General features: G+C 40.7%; 1 protein-coding gene and 1 long non-coding RNA gene across 2 annotated transcripts in view; one reads left to right on the top strand and one right to left on the bottom strand.

Moving 5' to 3' along the window:
• LOC133270559 (uncharacterized) overlaps positions 1–13499 on the top strand; it is a 985299-nt gene that overhangs the window by 939683 nt on the left and 32117 nt on the right. The gene's annotated exons all lie outside the window — the stretch shown is intronic.
• The window catches only part of FANCD2 (FA complementation group D2), a 39547-nt gene that overhangs the window by 24345 nt on the left and 1703 nt on the right, over positions 1–13499 (bottom strand). The window contains exons 4-15 of the mRNA XM_061455877.1: positions 12088–12191; positions 11415–11475; positions 10254–10306; positions 8045–8123; positions 7159–7283; positions 6130–6217; positions 5350–5454; positions 4059–4159; positions 3479–3587; positions 2745–2780; positions 2205–2348; positions 1031–1165 (exon numbers count right to left, since the gene is read on the bottom strand). Of these exons, the coding sequence (XP_061311861.1) occupies positions 1031–1165; positions 2205–2348; positions 2745–2780; positions 3479–3587; positions 4059–4159; positions 5350–5454; positions 6130–6217; positions 7159–7283; positions 8045–8123; positions 10254–10306; positions 11415–11475; positions 12088–12191 (1140 nt within the window). The remainder of the gene's footprint in view (positions 1–1030; positions 1166–2204; positions 2349–2744; positions 2781–3478; positions 3588–4058; positions 4160–5349; positions 5455–6129; positions 6218–7158; positions 7284–8044; positions 8124–10253; positions 10307–11414; positions 11476–12087; positions 12192–13499) is intronic.

Here is a 13499-nt window from a genome sequence, read left to right as displayed (position 1 = left end):
CCCAGAAAGATAATTTCAGCAGTTCCTGTGTCTTCAGAACCTTTATCAACGCACTTCAGAACTGCCATTTTTGTTTCAAAATATTTTTATGGCCTTAATTCAGTTGATTTCTGGACAGGGATCTCATTCCACTCCCATCCACTGCCTGAGGCTCTGAGTCTTTCCTATGTCACTAACTGCTAATCAGCCATCCTTGACTGAAAGTCTTAACATCCAAAAGTATTACTTCAAGTACTTTGAAGTATACAGTATGCCTTCACCTCCCAGGTTTTTCCCAGTTGATTTTTTTTTTGCACACCTGCTTATGAAGTTTGCTGTAACAAGTAATGCAGGAACACAAGAAATAGTCTTAATTATAAAAATATTGTGCTCCAAAAAAGCACAAATACATTCAAAAGCTTGTGCAAGCTGTCTTAAGTCACCAAATTTTCTGTCAGCATGTCTTTAGGAACTCATGCTCAGAGCTGAAAGTCTAGTCTCTGATTATTCAGAACCGCAGCAAGAGTCCAAGCTGCCCAGAGCACTGAGGGATATCTATGTAACCTTTTTCATCATGGTAAGTTATCAAAGTAAAGGGGAAAAAGTTTCAATAAAAACTATAACAATGGCTTTTTAAAACAGAGGATGCTCAAAGCGACTAGGTATGACGGAACAGGAATACAGAGTTATGAACAAACCTCCTCTGACCCTGGAGCCAGTCCTGACTTCCTGGCTAGATCTCAGTCAACTTGTTTGCACACAGCACAGTGTTTGCACACAGCACAGTCCCCTCTGATCCCTAAGTATTTTACGTTCTGTCGCTTCCAAGGCCTATTTGTTCCCTGCTCCTCCCAGCACTCTGTGTTTGAGTCACTTGCTACCAGAGTTTTGCTGTGATTATTCCCCATCTTCTGCTTGGCCTGATCTACAGCACAGACCTCTCTCCAAAGGCTTCCAACTGCCTGAAATCCTCTTCCCATAAAGGATCATGACAAACATTCTAGAGCAAATGCAAACACAACTACAACAGATGCCATCCATCACACTATACCTGCTGACAGTAAGAATCAAAGGCTGCAAAAGCTTGTTTGTACATGCAGCTGCCAAAGGAGACCACGGCTGGTTGTCCAGAGTGCAGAAACGTCTGAGCAACTGCTAGGATTGAAGGGAAGAAGTCTCTGATAACCTGAAATACAGACATCATGAAAAAGGACACTGTTGCTGTTTGTTTTCAACACACTCAGTTCTCTAAATAAACAGTGTGCTATAGCTCATCCCAAAAGCTTTGTCTAGTTTAGTAGGTGCTTTCCTGCCTTCTCTGACTGTCCTCTCTCACATAAATGGGCAAAAAGAGCAGGTAAGGCACACTGGGATGGGTTTCTCTAACCTTCTCCACACAAAGGATTTACAGACTGGTTAAGAAGCCAACCTGCAAAGCTACAGAGCTCACAGCAGCATATCCCTTAGGGATGACATGAGGGAAATCACATTACAGAAGAGTACCACTAAATATAAACCCCAGGACAGAAACACTCTTGATCTTATTTTACCAGAAGGACTTTGCTACATCAAGATACTAAAACATCTAAGTTAACTTTTAAACTCACCTTAATCATACATAGTGCCTTTGAACAATAAGTTCATTCTTATTCAGATGTGGGAATGGCCTTATTTCCTTTATCTTATTTTGGAAGGGAGTTAAACTAGGACTGAATTAAACCCATTTAGAATAAAATGTGCCCACTTAAGGCATTATAGTTCAATTAATTAATTTCAAATTCGTAACTTTCTCATCTGTCCTCTACCTCCAACAAGGAGTACTGCATCATTTTTCATTGATCTTTTCAGTTTTCTCATAAACGGTAACTTAGATTACAAACATATGCCCAATATATATATTTAGACCTAGAAAACACTTGGAAAATGGTTCACATAAAGATACGAACTTGCAAAAATAACGTGGGAAATAACAGCATGCCTGGAACACAGAGTGGAGATCTTGGGCTAGGTCACATTTCTTAGGCTGAGAGGTTTTGCACCAAAATAAAAAGCCCATCCAATTCTGAGGAAAGCTCATCTATAAAACCCATGTGACAGTTACAAGAGAGGACATATGCCTTCATACACTGACCTGGGACCAAAAATTAAAACACAGAAGTGTACACAACTGGAATAAATCATCATCTGACAAGATCTTTGGGAGGTAAAAGAGAATCAACACTCACCAGTGAATGATTCTGGAAGGCATTTTGCAATAGCTGTTCTGGCATGCAGCCCAGCTGGATTTTGCTCTTCAGCAATTTCTCAGCTTGCTTCCTGTATTTGGTGTTTGTAGAATGGATTAGCAGCAAAATCATCAGATCCAGAACCTTTCAGAGGAAATAGCCACCAATCATTACACTGAAAAGATATTAAACAGCGCAGACAGCGATACACTTTGAAATCAAAACTGAGAAGGAAGTCAAGAGCTCAAAAAGCCCCAACAACCAGAACTATAAAAAAACCTCATCAGTCCAGCTGGACAGACTTAAAGCAGGTCAACTCTGTCCCTTAACATTTAGAAGGGATTAACTAAGAGTTACAAAGAAAATGCATGGCTGTTACACCAGGAACAAGTCAAATGCCAAAAGAATCACCCGTGAAACATCACTGGCAGTTTCTGCTCCAACTAGAAAAATCTCTCCATCTACAACCATGAAAAAAGTCCTTGAGAACACCAGCAAAAGAGGATGCTCCAGAGACAAGTGCAGACTCAAAAATATTACCTTATGGTCAGATACAGACGTGCTGTTCTCAATAGCCTAAGGGAAAAGAACCAAGAAAGCTGTTATGCTACAGTACATTACTGTATTCCAGAATCAAATCAAAAAAAGGCAGACACCAAAAGAAATCCTGCTCACAGATTTCTCTCTTCTACAAGAGGACAGCTGTCAAAGCCAGCAACTGGATCTTGCCAACAGCAGAGAACCCAGAAGGCACTCAAAAAAACAGCACAAAAATTCAGCTTGAACAAGGATGTTCTCAAATAATATCAGGCTTGAAAAAAGAATGAAGGTACTTAGTAATGAAAGCTGAAAACAAGAAACAGTCTCCTAATCTATATTGAAATGCAATTTAAAATTAAATTTAGCCCAATACCAATTGATTTCTACCTGGACATTTTTAAGCACCTTAAGGCTTCACACAGCTCAATCTCATCATATGGGTACTCATTTTTGCTCCCATAAACCTGCAGAACAAGGTCTATCCTTCACTTCAAGATTTAGGGGTCTGTACAGAGGAGCTCAGTGGCCATCCTGCAAGAACTGTGAAATTGGTAACTGAGGAAGAAAGCAGACTCCTGAAAAAGCACTGCTAATCTGGAACACATAATAAAATCTGTACCAGTAAAATTAAGGGCTAACATTTGTCTTTTAGTATCACATTTTGATTACAAAAAAAGTTCAGGCTCAACCTAGGAGTCTGAATAAGGAAACCAGGACTGAAGCATGTATCTTACCTTAATCCATGCTTCAGAGACCTCTTTCCGAAATCTCACAGCTAACTTGATCACATCAAAAAGTAGCTTCACACAATTCTGGCTGGTAGTTACTTCGCTCATGGAAGAACTGTAAATGATCAGAAGGGAGACTCAGTCATTGTAAATACTCTAGTAAATGGAACAAGGCAGCCTAGCAGTCACAGCAGTTACTTACAGCAGTCATTCTCTAACAGGAATGCTCTGGCAAGGACAGGAAGTTTCAGAAGGGGTAGAAGCAGACGTCACAGAATCAACCAAAAATCTACTGAGATTCAGATGGACTGTCAGCAACAACTATTATACATGGAGTTGCTTATCCCCATGCAGACACGGATACAGGTGGCTCAAAAGGAACTACATGCAGGGCAAGGGAAGCTGGCTGGGCAAGGACTAACCAATGTATTATATTAGCACCAAGTAGGAAGGAATAAAGGTGTCAGCACAGGATAAATTAGGCTCACATACGTAACTACATGTGCAGGAGAGACCATATAAAGAAGGGCTGAAGTCCTCTCATCCCATCTTATCCCTGGAAAATCATGTAAATCTGCTAAAATACCTGGCCTGGACTTGACTTTTAGCCTTCTTCTGGGAACTTAGGATCTTCAGGGGCAGATCACATGATGACAGATCCAAGTTCTTACGAAGATCAGAAATCACCTGTAAAATAAAAAGCCCTGCACATATAAGGGAGGAACAGGAAAAAGATGAGGAAAAGAAAACAATCTCCAAGAATAATCCTAAAATTACAAACTAAACACTCATGTATTTGTAAACTCATAAGCAACTAACCATGCTCAAGCTTCTTGTTGCTTTGGGGGGGGGGGTGGTGGTGGTGTTAAGCTTTAAAAATAAACCAGCAACACTTTGCTCCTCACCCATCATGTCATGATGTTGCAGATGCATGCAGAAAGCAGGAAAGGATTTTCTACAGGTTAGTCTGTGAAATTCCCACCTATATCTGCTGTATGTTGCCATGAACTAGTTTTATCCTGTTTGGCACCTGAGCAAGATAAATGACAGCTACAGGAATTCTGGGGGATGTGAGTTTACCCATCTGACTGCCGTCATATTGCACTGTATCAGCAGAGACTGGCTTGTTGTTACAGGCATGCTGTTTTCACAGTGGTCTCTACAGACTTGGGCAGATCCCAATCCTCATCTGGCACTAACTAGGCTGAGGCTTCCTCAAAGCATGAAAAGAAGCATGTTCAGCAACACTGGCTCAACCAAATTTATCTAGTTAATTTTAGAATTATTCTGACATTTCCTTAGATAAAGCAACTTCAAAACCTGAGGAAGCTTATACCTTAGAATGAAAACTGTTCTCCAACAGGAGAACTACCCTTATAGGAAGGTTTCCAAAACATGAATTCAGTGCAGAGAACAAGAGCATTACCAACTTGCAGTCCCATGGATACATCTGGAATTTAAAACCCTTAAAACTTCTGTACAATGCACAATTCTTAGACAAAACTCAGAGGCATAAAGCTGCCAGTTAACTACAGCTCTTCAGTCTGAGTTTAGCTCAAGAAAATTTGACTGCTTTCAGTTCTTTATGATGTTTACAACACCAAAAAAAAAAACCAAACAAAACAACTCTAAAAACAAACGAGAAAACTTTACAATAGGCAGCAGAAAGGAAGACATTTCAATTCCCAGGCCTGAAGGCATAACCAAATCCCCATCAGAAGATAGATAGTTTCTAAAATGTGCTTTGATCCTTTGCAGTATTAAAAATTTTGCTTGACAACATTAAAGCATACACCTCTGTGTGTGAAGCAACTGCTCTCTGTCTAAACATGCACTGGATTATACAACTTACTGGTCTTTAGAGCAAAAGACTGTACCTCTACTGCATCTGCTGCTTTGACATTATGGAGGATGAATTTTACTACTACAGGCAAATCTTCCAGTTTTACAGAAGGAACAATGGTCATGGCAGACTGCCGCACCTGCAGAGAAAGCAACACTGGGTCAGCTGTAAGACCATGGTTCACAGAAACAGTTATGTTAGTGGGAAGGAATATCTGAAGAATTATAGTCCAGCCTTGTGCCCAAAGCAGGAATATTGTCAGTACTAGATCCGACTAAGTAAAATAGTAGTTAATGCACTCAAATGAACCAATTTTATTCTATACATAAGAAGCCTAACTGCAATAAGTGCACCAATCCAGCATGCTTAGAAGACCCAGGGCCTATCACGTCTTCTCCTTTTCCCAGCATTCTGCAGAGAAAAACTATGATCATGCAATTATTTAATCACCAGTCTGCCTTTACTTTAAATATAGGAGTGGTCAGTGTACTTTAAAAAGAGAAACCATGACAATAAACAGGTTTAAGACAGACAGTACAAAATCACTGCAGCAGGATAAGGTGCTTTTGCATTTGCTAAAACAGGGGTGTTTGAAATTTCTGAATGTGTACTGTAACAGCTAGAAAATGCCTCTCTGCTCCTCAATGAACAGTTTGAGCTTCCCTGACTCATTTTCCATTTCAGCAAGCTCAGGACTTTTGAAGGTCTATAGGAGTCAGACTTAGCAAAATACTTTGAACAACCTAACAGTTCTAGGTGTTGTGCTGCTAAGCAGGGGCTGGGTTCTGCTCAGCTGCTCAGTAGAAACTCTCACCTCAGCCATAAGACCTGCATCAAGATCCAGACGAGAAAGGGCATCCAGGATTGGAACTGTCAGCCGCCTGCCCTGTTTGAGTAAGCAGCTAATACACAAGGAAAAGAAAACAAATAAGCCTCTTAATAGAGCCATAAATGGATCTTTAGTAAATGATTCCAAAAAACCTCAAACTAACAATGTATGCCACTGGTATCATAGAAAACTTGTTTCCTAAATTGTCACTCCTCCCTGAACATCCCGAATTGTGATTCTGTGGTTGCTGATCAGAAACAGATAGGAAGAATCTACTGTTTTTCAAATCTCATAAAAACAGAGAACATGGACAAAGGTCTGGTACAAGCCCTAAGCAAGAACTTTAAAACTGGAAAGTCCTGGGTTCACAATGAATAGAAAAAAATAGTGAGACTGCTGGTATATGATTTAATCACGAACATGACTTGGGCCTGACACCTTCTAGCCACACTTCTGTTCCATAGACAGGCCACCAGCAAAGTGTAAATGAGATTGCCACATTCAAGCCAGGGATTGAATCCTCCTCATGTGTGACCTCCTCCCCAGTCAAAGGATTTGCTCTAAGAATTGCAAACATGTAATGAAAGGCACAATGGGTCCAACCAGAATCAGTTTCATTCATCATCCTCTCCCCAGCACTGGTCAACAGGAAACAGTAAGAATTGGACAAGTATTTACAAATGCTTCCTACATAAACTGGTCTGGCTTTCTAGCAAGCTGTGGTTTGGCACCTTCTTGACCAAGGGACTGCAGCTCAAAGTCAAGACTAATGATTTTTTTTAGATAGAAGCACTTGCAAAGCATTTTGACCTCTATTTAAGAGCATAACACAACAAATTATATGTCCTCCAGTACTACCTTTCCCCGAATGTTACAGAACAAGGTTGCTGTCCTACTACTTCAGTCAGTCCTGGTATGACCAACATTAATGCACAATGCTCTTTTCTGCTGAGTGCAAGGGGAAAAATAAATCAAACAACAAAACAGAAAAGTCCCAAACAGAAACATTTGTACCTGAGCTCTCTGGCAACTTCACTTTGCTGGGAATCCTCTAGGATCTCGGGTAAACTGGTGATAATATCATGCTGGATTGGCACTGGAGAGACACTAACCAGCTGCATTAACTTCTTGACAAGATCCTGAAGACCAGAAGAATACTTGTAAAATGCTGAGACTCACTGTGAGCAAGTGGTTCCTTAGTAAAGCAACATTATGTATACAAGGTCACTCTAAGTCATTTGTCTGGATTTCTGCTGTCCCTTAAATCATTGTCCCATTGAAGTTGTGAATAATAGCACATACTTTTACAGAATAACGACATTTTACAGGTAGAATATAACTATCTTGGTGAGCAAAGGAAAATGGGAAACACAACAGCAAACTCCCCAGTGTATAGTGTGACTTCTTGATGCAGTTCATTTTCATTCTGGGACTCACGTCCCAGACTTGACGCACTTTTCATTCTGGGACTCTCTAGGAAGAGCCCTCCAGTACAAACCCACAGAGACCAACTAACTAGGGAATGAAGAAGAAGAACCATCAAAGCAGGAACACATCTCCAGACACTGGCAAGTAACCAATATCTCCAGTTAAAATTAAACAAGGGGGCTTGTAACTTCCTACCAGCAAAAGCTTTCAAATGGGGTCACACATGTGGACACATGTGCACAGATACATATTTTATGAAAAAGGAGACTTAGAGCAAGGGAAGAAGAAGAAGGGGATGTTCAAGGAACTGAAAGCAATCATAATAAACCAGAAAGATTTAAATCTCTCCTTCAGCATGTGAATATGAAGACATCAGCTCTCATTAGCATAATAACTGATCTCATCTCATCTGAGAAGCATTCCAGAAGCTGACTGGAAAGAGCCTACATGTGATTGCACTGTCAGTACCCACCTGGCTGTCAAGAACCTTGTCAAGCCATTTAAACTGATTGATGATGAGCTGGGGAAAATCTGTTCCAAAGGTGCCCACGCTGAAACAGCAGAAAGTGAAACACAGATTAGTTGGACCTACAGACACTCAAAAGCTTTGCTGCTGCTCAGCAAGACCATGAGATGCAATTCAAATTAACCAAATATCAAAACAATTCAATGAAAATATCATTAACACCCCTACAGATTTTAGCACCACCCAGGAAGAACCCTACTTATTACCGGAATACTAGCAGGCTGTTTCAATACATCGCCAACAATCTAAGTTAGGGTACAAAAAGCAAAATATACAATGTGACTTTACTTCAGATCTCCTGTGCCTCCTACCATGAGAGTGGCTACATCAGCTTAGTCTAAAGGTCCTCTGAGGCCAGCATCCCTGTTCCCAGCTGCAGTCAGTATTAGATGATTTTGGATAAGTTTTGTGTAACAGGGCATTCAGAGAGCAATCCTTTCACAGAGTACCCATTCAATCTCCAACAATGAGCAGTTCAGCAAGTCTCCAAGGCAGAAGCTGGTACCCACTCCATGTCTGCTATCCAGCAGCACATTTATTCTCCCTTAATTTCCCTAAGCCTTAAAAACAAAACAGAACCAAAATACAAAAAAAACAAACAAAACAAACAAACCAAAACACAGACCCCTGTGTGTAATTTCTAACCTCTACATTCTCCAGCACTGAATTCCACAGGGTGGAAAAGCCTGAAATAGCAATTCTGGTTTTTTTGCTTGCTGCCTTCCATAGTTAAAAACAGTGGCTAAACCTTCCTCAATTACCCTTCTTAAATCTTTCTTTCTTTTACAGACATCTGCCATTTCTCTGCTAATCATCTCCCTTGAAGGCATGCAGAATTCTATTCTATTTAGAATATTTTTCCCTACTTACATAGAAACTGCTCTATTAGATTTTTGTGACAGCTTGACCAGAAGTGCATGCAACATTCAAAATGTGATTGTACCACACATTTAAAGTGACATGATGTTTTGCATTTTTCCCAGCTCCCTCCCTAGTCTTTTTTTTCTGCTTTGTCTATCGCTAAGCATGGAACTGATGCTAAAGAGTAAGAAACAAAAAGAAGCATCCATACAAGACACGTTTCCTCAAGGAAAACACTGAGTTTGTCATTGTCTTTATACAATCAGGATTAATTTTAGTCTGATTTTTTTAAGAAAACAAGGTTTATAGAGCTGTGCTCAGACACCCTCCCTCTTCTGTAACTTCTGGTCACACTGGTCTGTGAGCACAGATGTAATAATAAGCTGGCTGCTGCCAAGTCACATGAATAAACCAAGTTCTCCCTACCCTTCCCACACGGAGTCAGTACATTGCATGTCCTCTGTCCAGGCACTGACTGGCATTAAGGTCTATAGGTCAGATGTGGGAGAAATTGGTGGGTCAGTACAGCTGTGGTTACAGATTAGTTGTAACGAATGTTGTTTCTTATCCCATAATTAAACAAAACAAAAATCAGTAGGAATTCCACTGAAAAAACTCTGTTGTTCTTTACAATTAGTTTTAGACTACATTATTTGGGGAATTTGTTACCATAAATTGTTCTCTCACTTTTCATTTCCTTTTTCATTTACAAAAATGCTGAGCAATCAGATCTCCATGGACCATCCTCCTTCTCCTGCAATATGGACCACTCTCATTTCTTCCCCTCCCATCTTTAACTGGTCATTAATGCATAGAAAAAAACAAATCACTTCATTCTTCTTACAATCTAACAGGAGACAAGTGTAACAGCATCCATTTTTAAGAGCACATTTAATAGCTTGAACACAATCTGCATTTTTAAAAGGAGGTCTGTTTGCATCCAGCAGCCTCCTAAAACTGCCATCCACTTTCACCTTTTTCTACATCATGAAACACTCCACGGTCCCTTTGCTGAGATACTTCCCAGCTTGTGCCAATAGCTATTAAGACTGTAATGAATCATGAGGTATGTCTGTATTTCAGCTTTTATAAATTTACCTTCTGCTTTATGCATCTACAAGTTTAAAACCACGGTACCTCACAGATAATTTTGCACATGTATGAAATAAAAAAACCACATCAGTGAAAATATCCATTCAGGTAAATCTGAAGTAACTGTTACAGTCAAAGAGCTGCTGATTGTCCAAAAGAAGAAATATCATTTCAAGGCAGAAGGAAGAGAGTCTAGACTCACATGTCAAAAAAGAACTCGGGGATCTTTTCCAACAACAGTGTTATGACAGCAGGCTGGAAGAAAAGCAAAAGGACAGCATTACGATGATGACTTACTGCTTGTGCTGCAGAACTGCCACCAAACCTGATCTTTCTCAAAAGATTAAATATGCAGAGAATAAAATACTCAAAAGGACCAATATAAGTATTTCCTGCATAAGAAATCTCTTGCCAAATGCCAGAAAGGAGGCATACAGCCTGGAAAGGGAAACCCACAAATGCTGAGGGTGATATAAACTATCCACATTATCTAACAGAATCAGGGCATAGGGGCAGGATGTCAAATTTCTCTGGAAGCACTCCTTCTCAGACCCAGCTGAGTTGCTTTCCACTACACAGGAATCTAAAGCATCAACTTTAGACAAGATTGAAAACAAGGCCCACATGCATTTGCCATTCCCTCTGAGGGTCTAATTTCCTCCTCTCCCTCCCCCACCCTTAATCATGGCCCAAATGCAATTCCAAAAATGTATTTAAGACAAGAACTCGTAAAACATTTTAATTATGAGAGGATTTAAATCCACAGCTGCTTAGATTTCCCATGCCTTGGCAAGATATCTGTCAACTTCAATTCCATATACCTCTTAACGCAACTTGCATACAGCTTAACAGACCCTGCTCTTGGCAGCAGGTTGCTCAGCATCTTGCCCATTTTTAAACATTCCCAAGGTTCAAACTGCTCCAGTAATGGGGTTTCAATCACCTCTCTAGCCTACCTGTTCTAGTACTTAAAGGAAACATTCTCCACAGTGGAAATGTTTATATACTATCACAATTTCCTATGGTTGACCTAAGCTGTCATGTCTCATCCTGCCCTCGTTCACCTTTGACAAGAATCTGACTCCATTTTCTCTATACCAGGCAACCACGTATCTGAAGACTACAAAACATCCCTTAACCTTCTATTTTTAAGACTGAACAAACCCAATTCCCTCTGTCTTCTTGCCTGCCATGTGCTCTCTGCCCTGAGCATCTTTGTATCTCTAAAGGAACAAATCAGACACTAATCCAGATGCAGCCCCATCTGCCTCACAACGAGTTCTATTAATCCTCTACTTGAGAAAGCAAAAGAATCTCTAAATAAATCAACACCATTGTAAAGAGCAAACTAAAGTGCCCATACCTGTAAGATCTTAATTCCCAGCAGCAGTTTAATGAGGCTGTCACAATAAGAGTGTCGAGTCCTGCAAGATGAAAGATTCCACCACATTTGCAATAAAAACATAAAATCATAGAATGGTTTGGGTTGGAAAGGACCTTAAGATCACCTAGTTCCAACCCCCCTGCCATTGGCAGGGGCACCTCTCCCTAGACCATGTCATCCAAGGCAAAACATGTTTGGAGAACAGGCTGTAGCTCTTCCCACTACACATACACACACACACTTAAAACTGCCCTTCAGCTCTCAACAAGGTTACTCTCTACAAGACTAATGTGAGATGGAAATGCAAAAGCGTCTGTGGTCAAGCTGCCTCTCCTGGAAAAACTGTCAAAAACCAGTTGACCTTTACCAGCCTTGTCAAATTGTTTTTCCCCTGCAGAATTTGATTCTTGCCGTAAAATGCCACAGAGACCAACACATGCAACAGGCAGCCAGTAAATACCTTGACTTATCACTTTAAACTTACTGCTGCTGAATAGCAGTGTATTACACTAGCTACTTCTGCACAAGAAACAAGTTTCATTGTGTATCAGCTGGAGCTATGGTCTTTCCCTGCACTCTGCTCAATGTTACATGGCATTTAACTAGACACTGGCTCTGACTGAAGGAGAAGACAAAACACATGTTCTCTGACCTTGACCCCTCGGTCTGTGTGGGAGCACAGGGCAAGAGACAGTTCTTGAACTGGTTTCTGTCCTTGATGTGAGATTCCAAACCGCTAATAAATAGCTTCAGAACCTGCAAAACACAGAGAAGTTATCCACTTCCTGAAAAGACAACCCCCTCAACTCCTGTGGTTTAGGAACAGATGATGAGGACAAGGAAGAGCTAGCCAGGGAACTGCAGACACACAGAAACTGGGCTGGAAGGAATGCTAGATAATACATGAACTCTAGTCTTAACCATTTCCAAAAGGAAACACCAATTGTTCTACAAAGTAACTCTAAAGCAACAGTCTTATATTTTACTTTCATTTAAAAGAGGTTTGCCTGTCTTTCTGTTCAGCTGAGACAGCAACATTTGATGTAACAAGAACTGCACCCAAAAAGCAGTTGCAGCATTTGATTTGCAAATCAAATCACTGGCCTCAGGATTCTCACACTGGGCTTGACTGGAGAGGAATATCACACTGGCAGTTTTAATGCTGCCAGCTCCAAGCCAACACAAAACCAAACACAACTTCTACTAGAAAGATAAGTAAATGATTTTTCTCTCTTAAGAGTCTCTGACTATTGAATAATATTGCCAATGAATTACTTTGACAGGGCATGATGGTGGAAGTACAGAACTTTTGCTTGGAATTGTGCAAAATCAATCTTGGAACATTCAGCCGATATAATTTTCTTCTTGGCAGCTGGTACAGTGCTGTGCTTTGGCTTTAGTCTAAGTTGATATTATACTGATACAAGATGTTTTAGTTGTTGCCGAGTGCTGCATATACAGAGTCACAGACTTTTCTGCTCCTCACCCCAGCCCACTAGCGAGCAGACTGGGGCTGCAACAAGCTGGGAAGGGACGCGGCCCAGAGAGCTGATCCCAACTGGCCGAAGGGACATTCCAGACCATATGGCATCATGCTCAGCATATAAAATGGGGGGGGAAAAGCTGGCTAGAGGCTGCTGCTCAGGAACTGACTAAACATTGGTTAGTGGGTTGCGAGTGGCTGTATTGTGCATCACTTATTTTGTATGTTTCATTTTTTTTTATGATTGTCACTATTTTCCCTTCCATTTTTGTTCTATTAAGCTGTATTTATCTCAACCCAAGAATTTGAGCTTTTTTTTTTTGTTCCCTCCAGTCCTCTCCCTGATCCCACTGGGACAAGGAGTGAGCAAGTGGCTGTGTGCTCTTTAGCTACCTGCCAGGTTAAACCACAAGCACGCACATCAAGGCTGGCTTAGCAAAGTCACAGGCAGGTCATCTCTTTCTGACTGTTCAGACCTAACAGCTGAGATGAGACAGAATAGCAAGACAATGGGACCAACTGACTGGAACAGCAACACTGACAAAATTAGAGAACCTGGACCACAGAAACTCAAGATATAC

Source organism: Pezoporus flaviventris, unplaced genomic scaffold (genome assembly GCF_033815535.1).
Source record: "Pezoporus flaviventris isolate CSIRO_AGI_PZ_B2104156 unplaced genomic scaffold, CSIRO_AGI_Pfla_v1 ptg000021l, whole genome shotgun sequence".
Lineage (NCBI taxonomy): Eukaryota > Metazoa > Chordata > Aves > Psittaciformes > Psittacidae > Pezoporus > Pezoporus flaviventris.
The sequence above is the reverse complement of the archived record's forward strand: the minus strand, read 5'-3'. Positions and strand labels throughout refer to the sequence as shown.